The following is a 27979-nucleotide window of genomic DNA, read 5'->3' on the forward strand; positions in this document are numbered from 1 at the left end:
TGACAGTTCCTCAGCAAAGTAGTAGCATCCCTGAAGCTCTGCCTAAAAGATCAACCTGAAATTGATCTGCCTCTTGAGAGGGAGGGGGGAAGAGACATTAGGAAGGAGATGAGCAGAAATTCTCCTTCGGTGATTCATACATGAAGTAATTAAATTCTGCACAATAGTGGCAGCAATGAGAATGGAAAAGATGGAAAGTGAAATTCTGGAACAATCTCAACGGCATTTAGAGAGTGATACTTCTTGTGTCTGATGCTTAACGCCAACATGTTAACTTGGTCACGGGTCAAGTTTTAAGGGCTGGGAGAATTACAATGTCACTATAAGGAGGTCATAAATTGGGCTTTAGACGTATTAAACTTGAAACGATAAGAGGATTTCTCAGATGAAATGCCTTGAAATCTCAGTGGGATCAGGCTTAGGTCAGCAAAATCCTGGGCTGGATTTGGCCACCACCAAAACAGAGGTGAGTGTGGACTTCCATTGAGGGTAATGGTCCTGAAAGTACAGCCCTGGGAATTGAGGATACTGACCAATATTTTTAGCTCCCTGGAAGAACTATCTCTTAGCTGCAGTGTGGATAAACTGGATTACAAAACTGTGATCTGCTCAGGGGGTAACTTTGAAGAAAACGGGGGAGGCAGAGGGAGCTTCCACCTGTAGCATACCACCCAATGCCAGAGATGAAGCAAGAGCCACACCCCGCCAGAAAATGTGCCTGGCTCCTCCAGCACTGGAGGAATAGCTTCCTCAGGTCATCTGTTTTTACTGGCTCTCTTCCCTGAGTGCTCTCTCTTTATGTCTTTTGGGAGACGAGGTCACCTCCCTCCCTATATTTCAACCCAGCTGAGGGAGCATCATCAGGCATATAAGATCTAACTTGGTGAAAGATCTAACTTTCTTGCAGAAATCATTCCAAGCAGGTAAAAACATCATAAATATCATCTAAGAGTTGAGGTTGTGTATAGAATGGACGTGAGGAAGATATGCTGAGCTGAGCAACCATTTTGGTGAGCAGTGGGAAGTGACACTGGGTGGACGAGTGGAATTCAGCCATGGAGGGTGGCTGAACCTGATATCACAGGTCAAAGGGAGGAAACGGCAGTTCCTCAACAAAGGAGCATAACCAAGCAGGACCCTATGCGGCCTTCCCAGGTCAGACCTCCACCCCACTCCACCCAATGTCCTCTGCCTGCCTCTTGTCTGTAGAAAAGCTTTAGTCTCCCAGGCCTCCCCTGAGTCTCAAAAGGCTGGCTCAAGAGTGAATGATAAGGAAATGTGAAGATGTAGAAACACAGAACCCTTGCTGGGCGGGGAAACTGGTAACAATTTAGACTATAAACCAGCCACAGAGCAGAGTCCCTGAACTCCCAGTTCCCTGAACGATATAGATAAAGGTCTGACACACATTCTCAAGCTGTTTTTATAGGAAGCAGACCCCCGCCAGTTGAAAACTGCTGACCTCAAGCACGTCGACCCCACACCGGTTGAAAGCAGAAGATGCTTGAAACTTCACCTTGATGCCAACCAGTCTAAGAATTGTGCACGAGCTGTTCATGCACCCTCAGCCTCTCCCTCATACTGCCTTTAAAACCTCCCAACCAGCAACGTGGAGATGGTCTTGGGATATTAGTCCACCATCTTCCCGGGTTGCTGGCCTCCTGAATAAAGCAAATTTTCCCACCAACAGTTGTCTCTCAAGTACTGGCCTTTTGAGTCGTAAGCAGCTGAACTTGGGTTCAGTACCGGCCTCGTCTGGTTACAGGAGTAGCATCACCAAGGCTCTACCCTGGGATGGGAACTGGCCTCCCTTGGGAAGGGAGAGGAAAAGCCCTGCAAGTACATCCCTGGAATTGTTATCTGGGGACAAACCCGATGCCAGTGATCAAAGAACCACATACGGCAATGCTGGGAAGCTACTTATTCAAAGTAAGCCCCACTAGATAAGCTCCAGTAGAGAAACGCCAAGGAGGCACTAAAATCCGGCTGGAGCTATGTATCTCAGCACACCCCTAGTTAACATCGGGACTACTCTGATTCTAGCAGAACTCACATAGAAGTGAGGAGAACAGACAGGAACATGGGCCGCTAGTCATCTGGTAAACATCAACCTGGATGGTTCTACTGTCCAAAGGTGAATAAACTGAAACAAAAATGTGTAACAGGTGGATAAGGGGAGTACGACTTTAAAGATTCAGGGAAAAGCATACTTTGAGCTACAGCAAATAATAAGGAAGTCTAAAGTGTATTTTGCATTCTGAATAAATGTCATAAATTCATGAAAGGCCTTGTGAGACCAGATGAAAGATGAGGTGGAAAAGAAGTTAAGAAACTTAATTTCAGAGGAAACTTAAATTCGGAGATAAGAAGAAACTGAATGAAATGCAAGTTGAAATAACAACAAAACTATAGCAAGAAAAACTAAAAGTCAACAATAGAAATAAAGTCTGCTTTGGAGTGAAAATTCAAATTAGAGAGGTAAAAAAGAAATAAAAAGCTCTCTAAGAATACAAAAGATAGGGTCAAAAGAAAAAGCAATGCATGAAAAGATGATAATTGTAGACAGTTTACCTTTAGGAAAGAGGTATGTTTATCAGAGAAGGATTTTGTTCAAAGATATTGACCAAAACAAGCCACTAATGGTGGCTTAGCCAAGAGACAAGTTTATTTTTCCCTCCTGTAGCAAGAAGTCCAGAAATGACAGATCTGGGCTGGTAGTAGCAGTTACCTTACCAGGGACCCAGACTTTTTTTAGCCCTTGCTACACCATCTTTAGTCTGCGGCTCTCTTCCCCAGCTTACAAGATGGCTGCTGGCACTCCAGCCACCATAACCACATTCCAGATTGAATATGGAGGAAAAGGAAGAGCAAATGCAGCATACCAGATGAGTCAGCTTCCCTTAAAGAGCTTCCCCAGAGGCCCCCACCCAATGACTTCCAAATATATCTCACTGGACTCAAGTATGTCATATAACTACTTTTACCTGCATGGAAGACTGGGAAATAGAGCTTTTAAACTGAGACCATTCCAAAATTAAAACAGAGTTCTATGAGTAAAGAAAAAGGAGAGAGGGGATATCAGTTGACAAAGAGCAGCTTATAACAAAATTCCTGAGATGAATGACAAAGGAGCAGAACCAAGTCACAAAAATATACAGATGAAGATTGTCCTGTGCTGATTTCTTCCAATGCAAATCAGAAGATTTCAACATGTTTCCAGTAAAGTCCAATAAAAACAATAGCGAGAAAAACCTATATTCCTAGATATCTTGGAAAAATGCTCTAATTCCATTTTTTAAATCCTAAAAGTATCCAAGCAATAAAATTAAAAAAAAAAAGATTATCTAGAAAGAATATAAATTTAGGCTAACCTCAAACTTATCCATGATCTCCAAAAGTAGAGAATCACAAAATAATATCTCAAGAGTCTTGGGGCAAAAGTTATTACACAAAAATAATAGTCACAGTCCAAAAACTATTTATAGAAGTAAGAGAAATATACCCCCCAGAAATCAAAAGACTCAGAAAATAGCCACTTAAAAACTTGCTTAAACATATGTTTTCCTTCCAAATCTATGAATAGGAAACTCATTCTGTTCATGTTTAAGAATAAATTTATTCTGGATAGACCTAGAAGTTATCATACTAATCAAAGTAAGTCAGACAGAGAAAGACAAATATGATATCACTTATATATGGAATCTAAAATATGATACAAATGAACTTATTTACAAAACAGAAACAGACCCACAGACATAGAAAACAGACATATGGTTACCAAAGGGGAAAGAGGGTGGGGAAAGGATAAATTAGGAGTTTGGGATTAGCAGATACAAACTACTATATATAAAATAGATAAACAACAATGTCCTACTGTACAGCACAGGGAACTATATTCAATATCCTGTAATAAACCATAATGGAAAAGAATATGAAAATGAATATATGTATAAGAATAAACTTATTCTTAAAATTTAAGAGTGAGGAACATGGACTATAACACACCATAATTTGGATAAACTGGAACATAGTAAACAGGTCTTGCAACCAATTATATTTTCCAAAGATGGACACAGCCGTACCTTCCATCCTACATGTGACGATGTATGGCTCCATGTTGAGAAGAGTTCTTAGAACAAATCTGTGCTCAGCAGGAAAGGATGACTGGCTTAAAATTACTAACATGACAAGATGGAAATAAACAAATTAGCTTTTTATCCAAGACAGCATAAAGAGAAAAAAGTAGGACTTTATGGGGCCTTCCCAGAACAGACCTCACCTCCAGTGTCCTCCACCTGCCACTTCTCTGTAGAAAAACTTTAGCCTCCTAGGCCTTCCCCAAGTTACAAAGAGTAAATTTAATCAGAGAAGTGAGAAAATGCAGAAAGAAAGGAAAACAGTCAAGCAAGACAAAATAATAATACTTTAGCCATTATACAAAGTCAAGGACCTTTAGTTCCTCCTCAAGAGCTATAGATAATATTCTAAGCCACGTCCTTTGAGCTGTTTTGCAGATACTGAAATCCCCACCAGGTGGGAGAAGTTAACTGTATGCTGCCCACAAGCACCTAGACCCCAGACCAGTTGGAACCAGAAGGTTGATCATGTTGACTCCTGATCATCTCACCACCAACCAATCAGAAGAATGTCCACAAGCTGATCGCACACTTTACAACCCCCCTCAACCCTGTCTTTAAAAACCTTTTCCTGAAAGCCTTGGGGAGTCCAAGCCTTTTAAGCACTAGCTACCTGGACTCCTTCCTTGGTGCTCTGCATGCACTTTCCTTCACCATAACCCAGTGGCAGTAGATTGGCTTTACTGCGCATGGGCAAGCGGACCCAAGCTTGGTTCAGTAACATAAATAGTGCAATCACCATGAGATGAATGAATTAACTTATCAGACAGACCCTGAAAAGGCCTAAAGCCCAAGGAGAGTTTACAGATAAATGTTTTCTAAATTCCAGGTAATAATAATCCTGACATCATATTCATTTTTCAAGACAATTAAAGCAACAGTTTCCTGATTCATTTTGATAAATGGCAAATACATAGTATAATAAATATGCAAAAAATAATCTCATCCATTCATTTATATTTAGTTATATATAATACAATAAACATATTTATTACATGTATGCATATATAAAACTAAGCATACTGAATCAGCACAGAATTCAAAAAACATAAAAAATGTTCAAATTGAGTGTATTTGAAGACAATAAAGATAGTTTAATTACTAGGAAACCTATTAATGTAATTGATCGTTTCATTAGGTTAAAGGAGAAAACACCCTGCTTAATTCAGTAAATTCCCCCTTGAATGCAAAGTTTACGACATGATTCTAAACTAGGAATAGAGTAACACTAACTTTAAAAACTGAAATAAGCAGCCTGTACTATTTAATAGTGGAAAACTAAATCCAATTTAATTAAGGACAAGGGCAAAATAAGGTTTCTTTTTACCACTATTACTTAATATTGCTATGGTTTTAGCCAATGTTATAAACACCTCCTACCCCCACCAAAGAGACAGAAAAGAAAGAAGCGATGGAGGGAAGGAAGGGTAGAAAATTACAAAGACATGTAAGCATTCAATTTCTTGTGTTTGAAATAACATAAAAGCTCCCACTGGCCAAAATTGTGTTAATTTGAGGATCAAAAAGAATCACAACTGTAATTGATTATATCACACTGAGTAGATAAAAATCTACTAGGACACAGTGATTTCTCTCCTCCCAAAAGAAGAGAGCAGAAAAAAAAGGAAAGCTCTTTTTCACAGAAGAATGGCAGCTAATAAACGTGGAAGGAATTAGATCATTGGAAAGTCACGAATTTGCAGTCCCCAGTGGATAACGGATTCTGAGAAGGAAACAGTGGAGGATAAAACAATTAAGTGACAGGTTATTGGGAAGTAGGAATTTGCCCCTATTATTAATTGTGAAGACCAACTGTAACTTTTGTTGCAGACATCTGAAGATCACCAGCTTAACCAGCAAGTCATCATAAATAAAATTAAAAGACATATTACAACCACATCAAATATGATAGAGTTAATATCTATAATAATAAAGACTTCATACAAATTGGAAAAAGGCGCACCAAGGCCTTGCCTGGGGAGGAGGTGTTAGTACAGTACAGGTATAGAGGATTTACAGAAACAGCCTCACTGTCCCTTTGTCCCTTCACTGGAAGTGGATAGGATGGCACCTGCCTGAGTATCAGAACCCCAGCATCGGAGACTTCATTAATCTGGGGTATTTTTCCCATGAGGTACGCAGAGGGACCCAGGACCCCAGGCCTCTTTCCTTTTGCCTGCTATTCCTAACCTTCAGCTTCCTGTCCTCGGCTGGAAGAAGTGGAAGGGCAAAGGGAAAAGACTTGTGCCAACCGAGCCTGTTATTTTTATCCAGAAAAAACATCTTTCCCAGAAGTCACTCTCAGAGGAGTCACCTGGTCACACAGAGAGCCAGCCTCCAGCCCCCCTCTTTCCTTGACAAAAGAGCAAAAATAAAATGGATAAATCATAGTACTTGGTACTGAATATTTGGAGATTGGCACTCACAGACCATTGGTATATGGCATACGTTGTTACAACTTTTCTGAAAAGCAACTCTTCAGTGTGTTTAAGGAAACTTCAGTGTACCTCTAGATTCATCAGTTCTGCTTTGGGGAATCATTTCTATGGAAATAACGTGAAATGTAATTAATGGTTTATGTACATTGATATTCATTAATGCAATATTTCTAATATGCAATCCCCTGACAAAAACAAAAGGATAAATTTAACTTCAGTGTCCAGTAATAGTTGAGTGGTTGAAAATATAGGGTCAGTTGTCAGAGAGCTGGGTGAGTTGGCCACAGAAACACTTCAGGTCTCATTTGTAAAATGGAGTTAATAATACGTCCCACATAAGCACTAAGAAGGATTAAATAAAATTTTATATGTAAAACATACCTCAAATACCACAATAAGAATCAATGCATAATATAAGGAATTCCCTGGTGGTCCAGTGGTTAGGACTCCGCCCTTTCGCTGCTGAGGGCTGGGGTTCAATCGCTGGTCGGGGAACTAAGATCCCACAAGCTGGTGGTGGTGCGGCCCCCCCAAAAAAATCGTTGCATAATAGATATATACATGGAGTATTATATAGATTAATATATAGTCGATTAAAATAGCATAGATGTAGAATATTAAAAATTGTATGACGAGAAAATTCATCTGCTGTTAAATGAACACAAAATTGTGTTTATAGTGTGGTTTCAATTTTATAATGTATATATGCATTAAAATACATTGAAAAGCCAACGGTTGTTACATCTGGTCATTGCGGGTGGTTATTATTTTATCCTTTGTACATGTTCTTGTTTTCAGATTATCTATCTGGTATAATCATTTTCATATAGATCAGGGGTCAGTAAACTTTTCCTTAAAGGGCCAGTTAGTAAATATTTTAGGTTTTTTAGGCCTTATGATCTCTGTCTTCACTACTTAGCTCTGCTATAGAGAAAGCAGTCATAGATAACATATAAATGATGGGTGTGACTGTGCTCTGATAAAACTGTACAAAAACAGGAGGAAAGCTAGCCCTAGTTTGCAGACCCTTGTTCTAGATAATGATAAATACATGCTGTATTAAAAAAAAACTTTTTTTTAAGGTGGTATAGCAAAAATCAAGAAAAGAGGAATTTTCCTAGTGGTGAGTGGGGATGTAGGAGGTGAAGAAGGCTTGCACAATGTTTCATGGACAAGAGAGAACAGAGCAATTATGGGGGAAAATAAGAAGTAATCCCTTGGTAGAAGGAATCAAGCTGATGGGGTTTTATATGAAAAAGAAAGAATGAGAGCTATATACACATAATTTTATCTCACTGGATTTGCCCTGAAAGCTTTTGACCCATTTCCCATGGCATACTGAGGCAGCAGGAGACTCCCAGGATGACTGCAAAACCAGTTAGAGAACAACCTTGGAGTTTATCACCAAGTCGGTCGTGGAAAATGCTGGTACCCTAGGCCTCCATCCAGCCTCCCAACAAAGGGCCCGGTGACCTCTGCTCAGTGGCACCCTGGCACACTCATGCCTCATTCCTCTTAAATAATTCTGAGTAACAGAAAATACTTATTATTGAGCCAAAATCCTCTGCCCACTAGTTTTTTTCCGGACTTGGAGCAAGTACCTCTGCCACCTTTCAGATTTTAAATATTTGAAGCCGTGATCATGGTCCTTTCTTTCCATCCTAGAAATCCTCAAAACACAGTTTTCCTAGAGGAGAAGTTGCAAATTGGAGATTTACAGTTACACCTGGCTGGGCCCACTGAGTATTGTAAAATCATTAAATTAACTTTGTAAAAAAAATCTTGAAATCATAAAATTTCTCTTAAATATCCAGGTTTTTGGTTTTCTTAGAAAAATCAGAAGAATTACTGACATTGGATCACCATCCACATGCCAACAGTTGGCTTGAAGCTGACTAACGACAAGCATGAGCTCCTGGTCCAGTCCCCCTACCCGCCCCCCCAAACCTGAAACCCACATCTGCCTAGACCCCAAGGATATCCGAGTTTCCTGCTCTGATCTAGATGAGCTAGCAAAGGATGCTGCAGAGCACTGAGCCAGGAGCCCAGAGACAGCTTCCCATCTCAGCTTTAACAGATGCAAGTTCTGTGACCCTGGAGCTGGCTGTTTCATCACATGAAATATTAGGGGGTTAAGTGCGATATGGCTCAGGTTCCTTGCCCAGCCAGCATTCCATGAATCTATAAATGGCTTAGCTAATTTTCAAATCTCACTGAGCTCATTGCCTGAAAAATGCCTGAAGTCATGAGTTCCACCTGCTAATATCACTTTGAAAAAAAATAGATTGGAAAAATAAAATATCTGGATCTCTCAAAAGCAATTTGCAAATTCATACCAAGATATGCTAAATGTAAAAACAAAGGCATTCACTCTTTTGCCTCTAAAATGAAATTTCAAAGGAGAGAGTTCTAAAAATTAAGAAAAAAATCCTGTCCCAAAGCGTAATGTTTCTGTAAAAATAGCGCATCAATTACACTATTCAGTAGAGACAAATGAACCCTGGAAAAGGGGAGAGGTCAGGACCACAGAACTATGGGCGAGCTTGACACTTCTCCCACCCAATTCCTACCCTCCCCAGTCACTCCCACTCCCATACAATGTAGGTTTAGATTTGTTTTATTTCTCTTGCTGTAAACCCTGAACTTTCTCTATCCAGCTGAAATGCTTCATTCAATGCTTTCTCCAAGAAACTAAAAACTATGCCAGGTTAGCGTCATCTACACCATTAAAGCAAGAGCAAGACGCAGACCTCTAGAGACAAGCGTCTGGCCTTTGGTAATCTTGTTTCCTCTCCCCTCCCCACCAGCATCCCACCCCACCAGAAGAGCTTCGATATCACTATTTCACAGCGTAAGGTAGGCAAGCAGGCTGGGGCCTGGCATTCAGTGTAGTCTGTGAATATCAGACACCACTTGTGCACCAAGCCAGGCCATTCACTTCACCTGGTCCTGGAAGCCTGTGGGTCCACAGCAGGTGGCGAGTATGATAAGAAAAAAAAAAAAATGCTTCTTGTTCCAGAAGATTCTCTGGATCAATGTGAAAAGGAAAATTTGTGGCAAAGCTTCAAGTCAGGAGGGGAGCATGTTCCTACAACAGTGAGCTCTCAGGTAACAGACTCAGTGTCTTGGCCCTAAGGTGCCTGAGATCAATGACAGGAGCATTCAATTTTGGTAAAATTAAGCTTAATCAAAGAATATCACAGTAAGTAAGTTCTAAGTCCCTGACAAGGGAGATGTCTGTTTAATGACCAGGAAGCAATACTGTAAATTGGAGGACCTCAACTCGAAGAATGTGACTGTATCTATTCACCATGGTAATCCAGTTCCCAGTCCACTGCCTGGTATATAATAGATGCTCCATTAATAGTGTGAAGAATAAAATAATCACTCTTAAAGGACACAACTTTTTCAGTTTGCCTTCTACAACTAGATGTTCCTCCACGGCAGGGATTTAATTCTGCTTTGTCTTTTGCACATTTTCACCTTAAACTGTAAGCAGATTTGTCTGGTTGGAAAAATCTCACAAACAACAAAAACACTTTTACAGTCCTCATATAATAGTATGCATATATTATACTATACACACAACATAAATACTCATATAACAGAAGCTTAAGAAATGTCTTCTGAGTGAATGAGTAATTGAAAATTACTGGAAAACAGTTAACAAAGATTTAATATATATATATATACACATATATTTCTGTTATATATGTTTCTATATATTTGCATATATAAATGTGTGTTTACATACATATAATGAATTTTTATTTTTGTTTGTGATCTAACAGTCACTTGGTCAAATTTCTCATTCAAAGCCTGAAGCCTCCTCTTTTTAAATTTTTTTAATTTTTAATTTTTTTTTTTATTGGAGTATGGTTCCTTTATAACGTTGTGCTAGTTTCTGCTGTACAGCAAAGTGAATCAGCCACATGTATACACACATCCCCTCTTCCTTGGATTTCCTTCCCACTTAGGTCACCACCGAGCATTCAGTAGAGTTCCCTGTGCTATACAGTCTGTTCTCTTAGTTCCTTATTTTATACATAGTAGTGTATACGTGTCAATCCCCATCTCCCAATCCATCCCACCCCCACCCCCCTTGGTATCCACACGTCTGTTCTCTACATCTGTGTCTCTATTTCTGTTTTGCAAATAAGTTCATCTATACCATTTTTCTAGCTTCCACATATATGCGTTAATATACAATATTTGTTTTTCTCTTTCTGACTTACTTCACTCTGTGTGACAGTATGCATATGGTGATATTTTTCCTCTATCCTGGGAAAAGGATGAAAATAACAATTTGTGACTTTCAACTCTTTTTCTCAGGGATGTCACATCATGATTTGAATGTATGTTTCTAAGAAAGATAAATTTTACTTGCTTGCAACAAAAGGATGGTGAATGTTCGCAAAGTTCCTGTGGGAGATATCTCAACAGAAACTGTGCTAGGTTGCCATTGGAAGTTTCGTAAAGATGGGGAGTAGCATTGCCAATAAGGCCCCCATTGAAATTGTGAGTGGGTAACTTCACTGCCAATTATTTCTACCACTGCAGGGATTCTGAGACACACTGACCACCTCATCGTTCCAAGTAGACACCACGTCTAAGCAAGAGTCCCAAGCACAGCCCACCAAAGTCAAGGGTCCACATCTGCTTAGGTATCTGCATTTGCAAAATGAATGGACCACACAAGCAGAAAGAGAACCAGTGTGGGAACAAATACATGTTGTCTCCTGTTGCAGAGTCTCCGAGTCCTTTGAAATTCTGCTGTTTCTACTTTGTTGCTTCTTTCAAATGATCTAAAAAGTTAGGCTTCTTCTAAAGAAGGAAGTCCCTCAGACGGGATTGGTAAGGAAGCAACACCAGTGTTGGAAAAGGATAACAGGCATTCTTACTTCAGCTCTGACACTATTCATGGAAGAAAACAAGTTCCCTGTCCAGCTGTGTGATCTCGGGAGAGCCTCTCCAGTCCACAGGTTTGCTCATTCATATAACAAGGATATTGGAAATTGAAGATGTCATCCAGCTGTAAACTGCATTCAGTCTTTAAATAGTTACTGTGTTCTGTTACCGAGCACTGTTCTGGGCACTTAGGAGAATCAATGAACAAAGCAGATAGAAATTCCTGTCCTGTAGAGTTCACCTCTTCCTTGTTCTACTTACCATTATGATACGCATTCCATGGATGCACACGCGATGTATAATGCTGTTCTAGAAGTAATAAAATACAGACCTTCTCAACTCATTCATTTAACGTTCAGAGAAGTACCTGCAGAGAAGTACCTTCAGAATACTAAGGTAAATGTGACACAGTCTTAACCTTGAGGAGTCATCATTTGGTAGGGAGACTAAAAGGCAGGATAGTTAGTCACGAGCATACAGTGATACCCATCACAGGGGAGCTCAGTGTGGGAGAGTCATATCTATTGGGAGACTGAGGGATGGCTCCTGTTACAAGGTGAGGTTTAGGCTAGATCTTAAAAATGGGTAGATTTATAGAGGAGTGGGGAATCTAAGAGGAGAAAAAGCATAAGGAAAAAAGTACATAATTATAGGAAAGCACAGAGCATGTTTAGAGAAATGGAAAAAAGATCCATTTGGCTGTCGCTGAAGCCAAATGGTACACTGGGCACAGGGTGGGCCACAGCCCACAGACCTATGAGGCCAGCCTGGGGAGCTGGTTCTTTATGGCATAGACTTTGGCGGCTCCCAGGGTTTTGGACACAGGAATGACAGGCTCACATTGAAGATGACAAAGTCAAGTGGCCCCGAGGAGGCAGAGACCAGAGGGCAGAGAGCAGTTTTAGCAAGTCCTGGCAACAACAGTAAAAACATAGGAGGGGATATGGGGATATAAGTATACGTATAACTGATTCACTTTGTTATACAGCAGAAACTAACACAACAATGTAAAGCAATTATACTCCAATAAAGATGCTAACAAACAAAACAAAACAAAAACATAGGAGGGGCCAATTCAACAATAACTGAGTGACCAGTGGCTGCATGTTGGATGTTGAGGAGGAAGCAAAGACAAGCTGGAGCTCTAACAGTCAGAGAACACCGGCCAGGATAAACAACACAGAGACCCAGTACCAACAAAATGCCCACCTTGAGGAGTGGGGGAAATAGTTATGGAAAAGAAAAAGTATTCTCGGAGGATCCAGAAGCCTAAAAATACCATCCAAACTCGAATCCAGCAGATTCTAAAGGGATTTTTATCCTGTAAAGGATGTCCATTATATTCCAGGCACTGGGCAAAGAGACAGGTCCCTGATTGAATGAGTTTACAAGTTAGAAGGGGAGACAGACAATAGACACACAAGAAAGAAAATACACAACAACGGATTGGTTCAAGATGGCCAAGTAGAAGGACGTGCGCTCACTCCCTCTTGTGAGAGCACCAGAATCACAACTAACTGCTGAACAATCATTGACAGGAAGACACTGGAACTCACCAAAAAAGATACCCCACATGCAAAGACAAAGGAGAAGCTGAAATGAGACGGTAGTGAAACAGGAGGGAAGGAGGCAGGGCACAACCTTTGAAAGAATGACATAGCCAGAGGACATGACATAAACTGATTAGAACCAAATGGATCCAAGCTGGTGGACGAGTCGACTTTTTCCACTACACCTTGGGCCTCAGAATCAGCAAGCTCACATCAGCAAGCGAAATGACACACCCACAGGCGCCATGACAGTTCCAAGACTGACCATAAGGATCAAAAGTGGGCAGCGGCCCAATTTCTGGAAATCCCCGCCCCTTCCTAAAATAGCTGGAATACTCCTCCCATTCATTAGCCTATGAAATTACCCACCCCTATAAAAACTGACAACCCCATACTCTGGTGCCTTTCTCACCTTCCGAGATGGCCCACACTCTGTCTGTGGAGTGTGTTTCTCTCTAAATAAATCCACTTCTTACCTATCACTTTGTCTCTCACTGAATTCTTTCTGCAATGAGACATCAAGAACTTGAGCTTCATTAAGTCATGAAACCAGGTGTGTGATCTCAGTTGGAAGACTGTGGGTTTTGGCTGGGTTCGAGTCCCAGCCGTGTGGGTTCTAGTCCCAATCAGGATTTTGGCCAGGTTCAAGTCCTGGCATGTGGGTTCAAGTCCAAATCTGAGGTGCACGGTTTTCAGTAGGAGGGGCGCAATCACAATAAAATCAAATCCCATAACCGCTGGGTAGGTGACTCACAAACTGTAGAACAATAATACCACAGAAGTCCACCCACTGGAGTGAAGGTTCTGAGCCAACGTCAAGCTTCCCAACCTGGGGGTCCAGCAAGGGGAGGTGGAATTACCAGAGAATCAGATTTTGAAAGCTAGCGGGATTTGATTGCAGGACTTTGACAGGACTGGGGAAATAGAGACTCCACTCTTGGAGGGCACACACAAGTAGTGTGTGCATCAGGACCCAGGGGGAAGGAGCAGTGAATGCATAGGAGACTGAACCAGACCTAGTGTTGGAGGCTCTCCTCACTGTGGGGACAAGGACACTGGCAGCAGAAGTTCTGGGAAGTACTCCTTGGCATGAGCCCTCCTGGAGTCTGCCATTAGCCCCACCAAAGAGTCTGTAGCCTCCAGTGCTTGGTCACCTCAGACCAAACAACCAACAGGGAGGGAACTCAGCCCCACCCATCAGCAGACAAGTGGATTAAAGTTTACTGAGCTCTGCCCACCAGAGCAACAGCCAGCTCTACCCACTACCAGTCTCTCCCATCAGGAAACTTCCACAAGCCTCTTAGATAGCCTCATTCACCAGAAGGCAGACAGCAGAAGCAAGAAGAACTACAATTCTGCAGCCTGTGGAAGGAAAACTACATTCACAGAAAGACAGACAAAATGAAAAGGCAGAGGCCTATGTATCAGATGAAGGAATAAGATAAAACCCCAGAAAAACAACTAAATGAAGTGGAGATAGGCAACATTCCAGGAAAATAATTCAGAATAATGATAGTGATGATGATTCAGGACCTCAGAAAAAGAATGGAGGCAAAGATCGAGAAGATGTAAGAAATATTTAACAAAGACCTAGAAGAATTAAAGAACAAACAAACAGAGATGAACAATACAACAACTGAAATGAAAACTACACTAGAAGGAATCAATAGCAGAATAACAGAGGCGGAAGAATGGATAAGTGACTTGGAAGACAGAATGGTGGAATTCACTGTCATGGAACAGAATAAAGAAAAAAGAATGAAAAGAAATGAAGACAGCCTAAGAGACCTCTGGGACAAAATTAAACCCACCAACATTCACATTACAGGGGTCTCAGAAGGAGAAGAGAGAGAGGAAGTACTGAGAAAATATTTGAAGAGATTATAGTCGAAAACTTCCCTATCGTGGGAAAGGAAATAGACACCCAAGTCCCGGAAGCACAGAGAGTCCCATACAGGATAAACCCAAGGAGAAACATGCCAAGACACATAGTAATCAAACTGACAAAAATTAAAGACAAAGAAAAATTATTAAAAGCAACAAGGGAAAAACAACATACAAGGGAACTCTCATAAGGTTAACAGCTGATTTCTCAGCTGAAACTCTACAAGCCAGAAGGGAGTGGCATGATATACTTAAAGTGATGAAAGGGAAGAACCCACAACCAAGATTACTCTACCCAGCAAGGATCTCATTCAGATTCAACGGAGAAATCAGAAGCTTTACAGACAAGCAAAAGCTAAGAGAATTCAGCACCACCAAACGAGCTCAACAAATGCTAAAGGAACTTCTCTAAGTGGGAAACACAGGAGAAGAAAAGGACCTACGAAAACAAACCCAAAACAATTAAGAAAATGGTAATGGGAAAATACATATTGAGAATTACCTTAAATGTGAATGGATTAAATGCTCCAAAAGACAGAGGCTCGCTGAATGGATACAAAAACAAGACCCATATATATGCTGTCTACAAGAGACCCACTTCAGACCTAGGGACACATACAGACTGAAAGTGAGGAGATCAAAAAAGACACTCCATGCAAAGGGAAATCAAAAGAAAGCTGGGGTAGCAATTCTCATATCAGACAAAATAGATTTTAAAATAAAGAATGTTATAGGAGACAAGGAAGGACACTACATAATGATCAAGGCAAGGGATCAATCCAAGAAGAAGATATAACAATTATAAATATATATGCACCCAACATAGGAGCACCTCAATACATAAGGAAACTGCTAACAGCTATAAAAGAGGAAATCAACAGTAACACAATAATAGTGGGGGACTTTAACACCTCACTTACACAAATGGACAGATTATCCAGAGAGAAAATTAACAGATGAATGGACAAAGAAGATGTGGTACATATATACAATGGAATATTACTCAGCCAGAAAAAGGAATGAAATTGAGTTATTTGCAGTGAGGTGACTGGACCTAGAGTCTGTCATACAGAGTGAAGTAAGTCAGAAGGAGAAAAATGAATACCGTATGCTAACACATATATATGGAATCTAAAAAAAAGGGTTCTGAAGAACCTAGGGGCAGGACAGGAATAAACATGCAGACATAGAGAATGGACTTGAGGACACAGGGAAGGGTAAGGGTAAGCTGGGACGAAGTGAGAGAGTGGCATGGACTTATATATACTACCAAATGTGAAATAGATAGCTAGTAGGAAGCAGCCACATAGCACAGGGAGATCAGCTCGGTGCTTTGTGACCACCTAGAGGAGTGGGATAGGGAGGGTGGGAGGGAGACACAAATGGAGGAGATATGGAGATATATGTATGTGTATAGCTGATTCACTTTGTTATAAAGCTGATTCACTTTGTTATAAAGATATATGTATGTGTATAGCTGATTCACTTTGTTATATTCACTTTGTTATAAAGTGTTATATATTCACTCCTCCACTTTGTTATTCACACAAATGGAGGAGATATGGAGATATATGTATGTGTATAGCTGATTCACTTTGTTATACACCATTGTAGAGCAATTATACTCCAATAAAGATATTTTTTAAAAAAAGAAACACAAGATTTAAATGAAACAATAGACCAGATAGATTTAATTGATATTTATAGGAAATTCCATCCAAAAACAGCATATTACGTTTTCTTCTTAAGTGCACATGGAACATTCTCCAGGATAGATCACATCTTGGTTCACAAATCAAGCCTCTGTAAATTTAAGAAAATTGAAATCATATCAAGCATCTTTTCCGACCACAATGCTATGAGATTAGAAGTAAATTACAGGGAAGAAACGTAAAAAACACAAACACATGGAGGCTAAACAATACGTTACTAAATAACCAAGAGATCACTGAAGAAATTAAAGAGGATTTGAAAAACTACCTAGAGAAAAATGACAATGAAAACATGACGATCCAAAACCTATGGGATGCAGCAAAAGCAGTTCTAAGAGGGAAGTTTATAGCTATACAAGCCTACCTCAAGAAACAAGAAAAATCTCAAATAAACAATCTAAACTTACACCTAAGGGAACTAGAGAAAGAAAAACAAACAAAACCCAAAGTTAGTAGAAAGAAGAAAATCATAAAGATCAGATCAGAAATAAATGAGATAGAAACAAAGAAAACAATAGCAAAGATCAATAAAACTAAAAGCTGGTTCTTTGAGAAGATAAACAAAACTGATAAACCCTTAGCCAGACTCATCAAGAAAAAGAGGGAGGGGGCTTCCCAGGTGGCGCAGTGGTTGAGAGTCCGCCTGCCGATGCAGGGGATATGGGTTCTTGCTCCGGTCCAGGAGGATCCCACATGCCGCGGAGCAGCTGGGCCCATGAGCCATGGCCGCTGAGCCTGCGCGTCCAGAACCTGTGCTCCACAATGGGGGAGACCACAGCAGTGAAAGGCCCGCATACCGCAAAAAAAAAAAAAAAAAAGAGGGTGAGGACTCAAGACAATAAAATTAGAAATGAAAAAGGAGAAGTTACAACAGACACCGCAGAAATACAAAGCATCATAAGAGACCACTACAAGCAACTCTATGCCAATAAAATGGACAACCTGGAAGAAATGGACAAATTCTTAGAAAGGTATAACCTTCCAAGACTGACCCAGGAAGAAATAGAAAATATGAACAGACCAATCACAAGTAATGAAATTGAAACTGTGATTTAAAATCTCCCAACAAACAAAAATCCAGGACCAGATGTCTTCACAGGTGAATTCTATCAAACATTTAGAGAAGAGCTAACACCCATCTTTCTCAAACTCTTCCAAAAATTTGCAGTGGAAGGAACACTCCCAAACTCATTCTATGAGGCCACCATCACCCTGATACCAAAACCAGACAAAGATACTACAAAAAAGAAAATTACAGACCAATATCACTGATGAATATAGATGCAAAAATCCTTAACAAAATACTAGCAAACAGAATCCAACAGCACATTAAAAGGATCATACACCATGATCAAGTGGGATTTATCCCAGAATGCAAGGATTCTTCAATATATGCAAATCAATCAATGTCATACACCATATTAACAAATTGAAGAATAAAAACCATATGATCATCTCAATACATGCAGAAAAATCTTTTGACAAAATTCAATGCTGATTTATGATAAAAACTCTTCAGAAAGTGGGCATAGAGGTAACCTACCTCAACATAATAAAGGCCATATATGACGAACCCACAGCAAACATTATTCTCAATGGTGAAAAACTGAAAGCAATTCCTCTAAGATCAGGAACAAGACAATGATGTCCACTCTCACCACTGTTATTTAACATAGTTTTGGAAGTCCTAGCCACAGCAATCAGAGAAGAAAAGGAAATAAAAGGAATACAAATTTGAAAAGAAGAAGTAAAACTGTCACTGTTTGCAGATGACATGATATTATACATAGAGAATCCTAAAGATGCTACCAGAAAACCACTAGAGCTAATCAATGAATTTGGCAAAGTAGCAGGATACAAAATTAACGCACAGAAATCTCTTGCATTCCTATACACTAACAATGAAATATTAGAAAGAGAAATTAAGGAAACAATCCCATTCACCACTGCAACAAAAAGAATAAAATACCTAGGAATAAACCTACCTAGGGAGACAAAAGACCTGTACTCAGAAAACTATAAGACACTGATGAAAGAAATCAAAGATGACACAAAGAGATGGAGAGATATATACCATGTTCTTGGATTGAAAGAATCAATACTGTGAAAATGACTCTACTACCCAAGGCAGTCTACAGATTCAATGCAAACACTATCAAATTACCACTGGCATTTTTTACAGAACTAGAGAAAAAAATCTTAAAATTTGTATGGAGACACAAAAGACCCTGAAGAGCCAAAGCAATCTTGAGGGGAAAAAAATGGAGCTGGAGGAATCAGGCTCCCTGAGTTCAGACTATACTACAAAGCTACAGTAATCAAGACAGTATGGTACTGGCACAAAAACAGACATATAGATCAATGGAACAGGATAGAAAGCCCAGAGATATACCCACGCACCTATGGTCAACAATCTATGACAAAGGAGGCAAGAATGTACAATGGAGAGAAGACAGTCTCTTCAATAAGTGATGCTGGGAAAACTGGACAGCTACATGTAAAAGAATGAAATTAGAACACTTCCTAACACCATACACAAAAAGAAACTCTAAACGGATTAAAGACCTAAATGTAAGACCGGACACTACAAAACTCTTAGAGGAAAACATAGGAAGAACACTCTTTGACATAAATCACAGCAAGATCTTTTTTGACCCACCTCCTAGAGTAATGGAAATAAAAACAAAAATAAATAAATGGGACCTAATGAAACTAAATGAGGGGTGTGAGGAAAGAGGGGAGGTAGATGGCACAGTGTAAACAGAGGGTCAAGGAAAGCCTTCCTGAAGGTTTGTTATTTCATTAACTGAGGGGGCAAGCTCAGGGAGCTGGGAGAGATGCCCTCGGTCCAGCGAACAGCATGTGAGATGAGAATGTGCGCGGCATGTTCTAGGAAGAACAAGGAGATGGGGGACTGGGACCCAGTGAGCAGGGTGAAGAGAGAGTGAAGCAGGAGCTGTAGGCTCAGGTATACAGAGCCTTGGAGGCCAAGTGAGGGGTCTAGATTTCATTTTGAGCAGGATGGAACCATTGGGGGATTGTGGGCAAAGATATAACAGGGATTTGTGACTGTTTGTGTCATGTTTCCGTTACATGCCAACATTTAAAATAATGCCTGACACATGGAAGATATTTAGTCAATATTTATTGAATGAATGAATGATCACTGGGGCTGCTGTAGAGAGACTAGACTGCAGATGGGCAAGAAATGCAGGACACTGGTTAGGAGTCAAGGGCAAAAGTCAAGCCATAGTGCTAGCTTAGTTAGGGGTGGTGGTCCTGGATGAAGCGGGTGAGGTGGAGAAAGAATCATCTACTGAAAACTAGATGTGGGTGAGAGAGAGAGAGAGAAATCAGGGGACTCAAAGGCATTTGGCCTGAGCAACTGGAAAAACAGAGCTGCCGCTTACGGAGATCACTGGAGGGGAAGCAGGTTTGGGGAGTGAAAATCCAGAGTTGTGTTTTGCACTATAAATTTAATAATGCGTGGCATTCACGGGGAGGTGCTGGTGGTAGTATATTCAAGTCGGGCATTCCGGGAATGAGTCAGGACTCGGGAAAGAAACTGGGGATCACCCGCATGAAGGCAGTATTGAGACCAAAGGCGGAAATATATATACGTACAAAGAGACCTGAGAGCCAAGTCCTGCAGAATTCCATCAAGTAGAGGTCAAAATGCAGTAGGTCAGTAGGGATAGAACTTCAGGGGCCATCAAGAATGCCTGAGAAGGAAGACCCAGAGAGGCAGCAGGAAAACCTGGAGAACCCAGTGTCCTAGAAGCCAGGGGCTCGAGAAAGAGGGAGTGGTCCTCGGTGTGAGATGCAGCTGAGAGATGGAGAACCGTCTTCTCCTCCACAGGGCAGACAGCACTGGTGACTGTCATGGGAAGAGTGGAAGGGATGGATGGGGACAGGAGCCTGGCTGGGGTGCTGCCGAGAAAGGCAGAGGGAGAGATGAGACGGGGGCACCAAGAGAGCCTCAAAGGAACGGACGGTGCTCTGGTCTCAGGCTGCATGGCGGGTATTTGTTTTGCTTTGCTCATAATCTACATGTGTGTTAAGTGTGTTATTTGTCTAAATCAAACACTATACATTAAAATGTGTTTTAACAGCCTGAGATGGAGAGAGTGGAGAAACCCCGTGTAGACCATTTTCTCGAGGCTTGTTCTAGAAGAGGAAACAGACCATCGATGGTCAGGGGAGGAATCTGTAAGGTGTAATATGTTAACAGTGCACTTGTGCACCCACTGTTTCCTTACCATGATCCCCTTTAGCTGCAGGTGCTGTGCCTGGTCACTGACAGAGCAGACACGGAGGGCTGGGGGGAGGGGAGAGAATGCCAGCAAAACCCTCAAAATGATTGTTTTTCCCTCAGCTTCAAAAAACTCACTGCCACAAAAATAACTTGTGCTCAAAATAGAGGGAAACGTTTGTTAATTAAGTAGTTTTAAGGTTTGATGGCAAAGGGGATTAGGAATAACAGTAAAGAAAAAGAGAAGTCCTTTTAAGGAGAAAAATCTATTGATTGTGTTCTGTAGTTTTCCCGCTGGTCAGTGTATTACAGGAAGGAAGATGACAAATAGCTCATGGGTCCATTAGCTTTGCTACTCACAGTAAACAAGCAAGGTCTAATTTGTTTATTTCTAGTCTCCCCATCTTTTTCCCCCCTTAACCTGAATCTCTGAATTTCAATAATGTGTAGGACTGAGATTTCTGTTTCTGAAACTGCTGTGACTTAAACCCCGAAAGCAAAAGCAGAAAAATTTGTACAAGTTAAATGGGTGTCGATTTAAGGACAAAGTGATTGAATTACAATCTGTGGCCGTGGATGTGAATTCTGGTCCTTTTTTTTTTTTTTTTCTTTCACACGCATGATATTTCCCTGACATCTGTGCAATACAAATAGATCTAGAAAGTGTGAAAGGGAAAATCTGCTCTACTAAATATATAAAAGGGACCCCGCATGAAGTCTCCATGATAACATTCGTCATCATGGGCACAGATGGCGTCCTTTCCCAGCTCTCCCCACCTGCCCCCCCTCCAATACCGGTTTAAGCTCCATCCACTGAATTCTCCCCAAGATATTGCAATGCCATAGATGCCTGATCACACCAGAAGAACCCGTCTGTACAATATATCCTCATTTTTCAGTCCTCCCGTGTGCTTCAAACTTGGGGCTATAAATCAGGTGGGTTCTGAACTAATCCTGTGAACAGTGCACATCACTTGTTGCTATGGAATCCAGATGTTTTCTCCAGTGACCTGGGAGCTTAGTCGTCCTTGTGATATCTTGCCAAGAAGCAGCGGTATTATTGTCATCCCACACCGACTACTTATTTTCCCTACAGTGCCCATGTTATAGAACGTGACAGCCATTTACCAATACCCACACATCCAAATATTATGGAGTGAGATATATAAAACATCTATCTAGTGCTTTGTTTCCTGAAGTGTTTAAGGAGGCCTTAAGACAGAAAGGTCCAGTGGTCAGAAAGTCTGTGAGGCACACACAACTACTATAAGCACAATTAGCCGACGAGCAGGTCTGCCTCTATCCCTCTTTGTACCTTAACTTGAGAAGCAAAGCTCATGAAGAAAGAAAAGGCTGCGACAAGGAGGAAAGTTATGAGGCTTCGACACCTGCATTTGGTGGGGCAGGGTGGCCAGTGCTACTACAGGCATATGTTTTATGGGTGGGACAGGAGGTCAGTGGAGTTTAAGGAAGAACAAAACCAAGAAAGAGCAAAATGAGAAGCAGACAGAAATGGAAAGGGACGTTGCTGGATGAATCTCAGGGAATACTTTCGAATGCAAGAGTTAGTTACTCAGCTGGGAGACACACTCAACGACCAGAATAAAAATGCTTTACAGTAGCTCTTGGAACTTTGACCATCAAACCCTAAAACTCTAAGCGTTTGATCCAGGATTTAGAGATGGTTTGTTCTTCCACCACTGCCCTCCTCCCTGGGATCCGGAACTGCCACAAACCTTTGCTTTTAATACAGCAAGTTTTACAAATAAGAAAGAATTACTATACTTATAAAGAAGAGTGTTAACAGAGGGCTCAAAGGGATTATTAGATAACCCGAAGCTGACACACGTGGCCTTAAGTATTTCTACTCTGTATATCGCAAAGTTAAATTCTCGCTGATATATTCTGCTCTCCAACTGGCACAATTGCATAAACGGAGAAAAACGATCACAGAATCATGGTGTTAATCCTTTGGGATTACCTGGTTCAACTCCCTACTTTTAAGGAAGAAGAAGGTAAACCTCAGAGAGGAAAAGTGTCTTGATAAACACCCCTTTATCACACCTTTTTCTCTAAAAGTCCATGAACAGCAAACATGCCCAGGACTGAATTTTAGAAATGGCACGTGGGCACTTAACTTCCTGGTTTCCTAACCATAACCTGTCCTGTTTTCTAAGATGGAAAGGAAGGAGGTGATGGGAGAGAAGCAGGGGTCTCTCTGATGGGAGATCCCGTCAGGGTGGGCTGGCCAGCAACAAGGGTTGTCTATGGGCTAACTGCTGGCTTGTTTCAGAAGCTCAGCTGAGGGTGGTTAAATGTGATTTGAACAAACAATGCGTCCATCAGTGGCTTTCCCTGGATGACTCCATCGTCCTAGCAACCTCTGGGTGGTGGGACCAAGACGTGGAGAGAAGGAGGGCTGAGGGGTGCTCATCCCTTCCGTGTAAGTGCAGGTAAGAGAACAAAGTGCTTGGGCTGGACACATTTCCTTCTAAGGCTACACCAAGAAGAGAGCAGTGGTCAGCTTGGGGTTTCTCCACGCTCTCTGTCTCAGCTCGATTTGTCAAAATGGACAATCCAGGTCTTAAAAAGTTAAAAAAAAAATGCTTTTAGTTTAAAAAATAAAATAAAAATAAGTAAAAAAGAAAAGATTTAAAAAATAAAACAAAAAATAAAGAGCCCCAAGCTGCAGGATCTGAACTTGCAGTTTACATGGCTTTTTACTGAGGGTGGGGCTGGAACCTCTCTGCCTGGATTTGAGTCCCGGCTCACTGGTTCCCTTCAGCGTCTTACATAACCTCTCTGATTTGCCCATCTGATTCACGAAGGGAAGAATTCCCACCTACTTCCTGCCTAAACAAGTAGAGGACATTTTTCTGACCTGAAACCCACTCAGTCAATATTCCGCTCAGGGCAAAGTCTGAGGTGCCAGAGAGACGAGAGATGAATTTAACAATGCCCTTGTCCTCAAGAAGCTCACACCAGGAGTGACACCAGGGGACTGTGCCCATTCACAACTCATGTAACTGCAATATGATAGGTGATGCCTTAGCGGTGTGGGCGAAAAGGCTGTGGGAAAACAAGACCAGAAGCGATACATTATGCTCGGCAGGTACTGTTATTCCAGGATGTTATTTTGTTCGTAACTTAAAAAAAAAAAAAAAAAAAAAAAGAGCACACTACTGGGGAAAATTGTGTGGATGAGCATATATCATTAACCAAATACCCCAAGTACCCCTAAATTGTAAAAATTGCTATAAGCACGTGAAAACACTTTGCTTGCCTGTTTAAAGTAATTGTTGCCTTATCATTTTTGTAACAGCCAACAGTCCTAGCAAGTTTTAGGAGCAACACCAAATTCGATCAGGGAAAGTAAGTTGGATGCTACAGACAATTGCTATGTAGGATTAAACAGCTACCCAGAGTCTTTCATTCAAGGCAGACAAACAAAATCAATGATTGGAAATAAGCTACATTCTTGATTATCCACAAAAGATGGGGCAGGAATCGATAATGAAGCCACAATAAGGAGAAAATCTGTTATCCAATTAATTCAACATTCTTCTCTGTCCCCCCAATCCCCATTAAATCTCTTGATCATATAGTGGAAAGAAAAATGAACTGTTGGCTAATTGCATCTATGGGAAAAATGCAGATGCTGAGGTTAAAAAAATGCAGGTGTAAAAATAAACCATAAATTCTATAATCAGTCCGTGGTTTGCTCGTATAGTTTTGGGCTACAGTTAGCCTTGCTAAATTGGGTGACTTTTCTTACTTCTCTACCATTATCATATAATGCTGGAACTGGAAGGAACCACAGAAATCAACTAGTCCAACTTACGTTACAGATAAGGAAGGGGACCGCAGAGGCTTGCCCTCCCATGGTCACATCTGGCCTTTTAGCATCTCCTATATTAACGGTCATATCTGATGCAAGTACCGTAGAAGGTAAAACTTAAAACAATCTTTGAAAGCACCCATCCTTAAAAGCCAGAAGTGTAAAAGGAACCAAGTGATGCTATGTGCACACATCTCAGCGGCTGCAGTCCCTCAATACTGATGCATTGATAGGCTGTCCCGGCTTGGGATGTGGTCTCCTTATCCAGTCAGTAATGTCATAGTCTGAACAAACTTAGGTGATTCGCCTTCATGAAATAAGTACCCCAGACAAAAACAACTGGCATTCCACAAGGCTGCCGACTTGCACTAGCCTGGGATCCCAGAATTAGTCAGAACATGGTTTATTAAGCAAAACACTCTGAAATCCAGCATGCCTGTAGGTCTAGGAATTAAAATAGTGCTGTTGTCTCAATGCCACACTCCAGAGGAGGGAGCGAACAGGAGGGGGCAACAGGAAATTCTACCACACTCTATCTCTCTACCAAACAGACACACACATCATACCAGGGTAGACATGTGGACTCTAATCCCTTCTTAGTGGAAAACACACATTTTCAAAATGAATCCCCGATCTAGGATGAATTACCGTAAGAGCCACAGCCGGAGCTAGTCCCCTGATGAGAAACGCAGATCTGGCCACCTGCTTTGAGATGCCTTGGGCCACGACACTGCCGGGGTCTTTAAAGGCTGGCCTTTTCTGGTAGGGCATCTGCCCTCCTAAATCGCGTTTAAATTCCGGAAAAAGAGAGACGATGCCTCCCTTGGTCTTTGAACTATGCTGCTCTTCCTGTATCCATTTCTGCTGAACACAGCTTTATCTCTTCAAAGAGAAAAAAAATAAAAACAAGAGGAGAATTGCACCACTGCAGATCCCAAGAGAAGTAGGCACAAAACTACAGCAACGTCAAATAATATCTTCAGCAACTAGGAAAATCCCCACACGCTAGCTGGTGTCAGCCCAATGCAGACTGGGGCGCGCTGTGCCCGGAACCACAAGAAGCCGGGCAGCTCTGCAGCCTGTGTCCCTGCCAGCTCCCCCCACGCGCTGAAATTCGGCAGGAAGAACTTACGATGCCCAGCCTCTGTATGCAAGACAGACAGACAGATCACGCACCCACACACCGCAAATCTGCCAAGGGGCCGGGACATCCAAGAGGCAGAGCGATCAGAAGGCCCTGGAGAAACGGGTGATGGTTTGAGCCCACAAGGTTTGAGCCCTCGGATTTTGCTGCACTGTCACGATCCAGGAATGTAGCGGCAGGAGCAAACGCACCTCCAGCCAAAAATGGACCGGACGCGTTTTTCCCCGCGGCTCCCTCCCCGCCTGTGTGCAGGTCGCAATACGGTAGGCGAAAGGACCGGCCGCTCCCGCTGAAACTCGGCTGGCAGGCCCGGCTGAGCGGCCGGGGACGGGGCGGCGCTGGAACAGCCTGGATGCGCCGCGCATCCTCCCCGCCTGCCACCACCCAGGGGAGCAGGGGCCGCACCTGCCACGCGCCCCCTGAGCCAGCACCAGCGAGCACCTGCGGGGCTGCGGGCGTTCGCTCGGCTAACCCAGGGCATTGCCGGGGACACAATTGTCCAAGCCAAAAGGGAGCCCGAGGCAAAGCCCAAATCCAGGGCTTTGGTTCACAAGGGGTGGGTGTGGGCTGGGAAGGTGGATTACGTAGGTCTCTCCGCCCCCTCCCCTGATACCTCCTCACCACTGGGAGGGCGCCGGGGGGGAGGGAGGGAGGGAGGGAGGCGGAGGCGCCGCGAACCCGCTTGGGGGCTTCTTTGTTTCTCTCCGTGCCCGGCAGGAGGGCCCGGTGTGCCCGCCGTAGCCAAGCCGGGGTCGCCACCCGGGGACGCCTGCCCAGCCCGGGTGGCGGCACGCCCCAAGCTGACAATTGAACCTCGCGGGAGAAGCAAGAGGGTGGGGAGGAGGGTGGATCCAGGGCCCTAGGGAGGGAGGGCGCTGACGGGGCCTCGGGAGCGGCGGGGAAGCCGCCCAGAGGAGGGCGGGGGAAGGGGCGGTAGGTAGAGTCCCCGCCCGGAGCCCGCTTACCTTGGCAGCCCCGGCCTGGGCACAGATCATGCTCCCATCCGCGCGCAGGTTGGAGCCGGGGGGCGCACGTGCCCTGCCTGGCGCGCCGGACGCTGGGGACCTGCCGGGGGCGGTGATGACCCGGGCGCTCACCCGCTCTCGTAACGCTCCTGGTGCCTGGGGAGAGCGGCGGCCACGGCCACGGCGGAGGGGCGCGTATGACTTGGTGAGTGTGTGCGCCAGGAGAGGGCCGGCTGGGTCAGAGACGCACCGTATTCCTGCTCCAACAACCGCGCCTGATGCGCGGTAACGCGGCGCACTTCATCGCTTTATCCTCCCGCCCGCATCCCCTCCCTCCCTGCCTGCTCTTCTGTGGGTACCAGACTCCCGAACCAACCACAAGACGGGCTTGCTCTCATTAGCGCTGCCCCGCCCTGCAGCCTCCGCGCACCCGCCTCCCTCGCCCCCGCCGTAAATATATATTGATTCTTGTTACCGCCGGTCCCATCCTTCCAACCCCCAGCACGAGTACTGGGCATATCCAGCCCCAGCCCCAGCCCTTTTGTGTGCGTGCAAACAGTGCGTTCAGAAAGGATGTGGTAGAGACACCCCAGCAGGTACCCTATGACAGGTGTTCTTGGCCTCTGTCTTACACACTTTCCTTATCTACGTTATGCACCGTTGTGCGCACTCACACATGTCTGGGCACCGTCCTGTATTTGCACCGCAAACACACGAAACAAACATGGTAATTAATTACAAAGGCAAAGGATGAAAATCGCTCCCCGCCCCCCGAAAATCTATTGTTGGGCAAGACTGGCTTTCAAACTGGGTTCTACATTAAACTGCACACGGTGTCAGAATGCTGGAACTGGAAAGACATAACCTCCACAGTCTGTGATTTCCTGCATTCTTCACAATGTTTTTTTTTAAATTTCTTCCATCTCCTGCCCAGCATCCTTTACAGTAGATGTTTTTTCACATCCTGAGAAGTTATCTTTATTCCCATATGCCAAATGCAATCCTCCCTAAACTAAACGAAAGACCCTGACTCCAGACTCCTGACTGAACACCAGAGGACAGACCTCCCAAGTCCCAGACTGTATGATGGGCTGCTTTTCAGTGGCTCTCATTTCACTGACCCGCCTCTTGGTTTTGATTTCTCTCTCATGA

At 42.7% G+C, this 27979-nt stretch overlaps 1 protein-coding gene across 3 annotated transcripts in view; it reads right to left on the reverse strand.

The window, feature by feature from the left end:
• HECW1 (HECT, C2 and WW domain containing E3 ubiquitin protein ligase 1) overlaps positions 1-27144 on the reverse strand; it is a 477497-nt gene extending 450353 nt beyond the window's left edge. For all 3 annotated transcript variants that reach the window (XM_067745847.1, XM_067745845.1, XM_067745846.1), the window contains exon 1: positions 26828-27144. In XM_067745847.1, coding sequence (XP_067601948.1) covers positions 26828-26857 — 30 coding nt within the window. In that variant the 5' untranslated portion in view covers positions 26858-27144. The remainder of the gene's footprint in view (positions 1-26827) is intronic.
• Positions 27145-27979: the final 835 nt, after the last annotated feature.

The sequence above is a fragment of the Pseudorca crassidens genome, chromosome 8 (genome assembly GCF_039906515.1).
Source record: "Pseudorca crassidens isolate mPseCra1 chromosome 8, mPseCra1.hap1, whole genome shotgun sequence".
NCBI lineage: Eukaryota > Metazoa > Chordata > Mammalia > Artiodactyla > Delphinidae > Pseudorca > Pseudorca crassidens.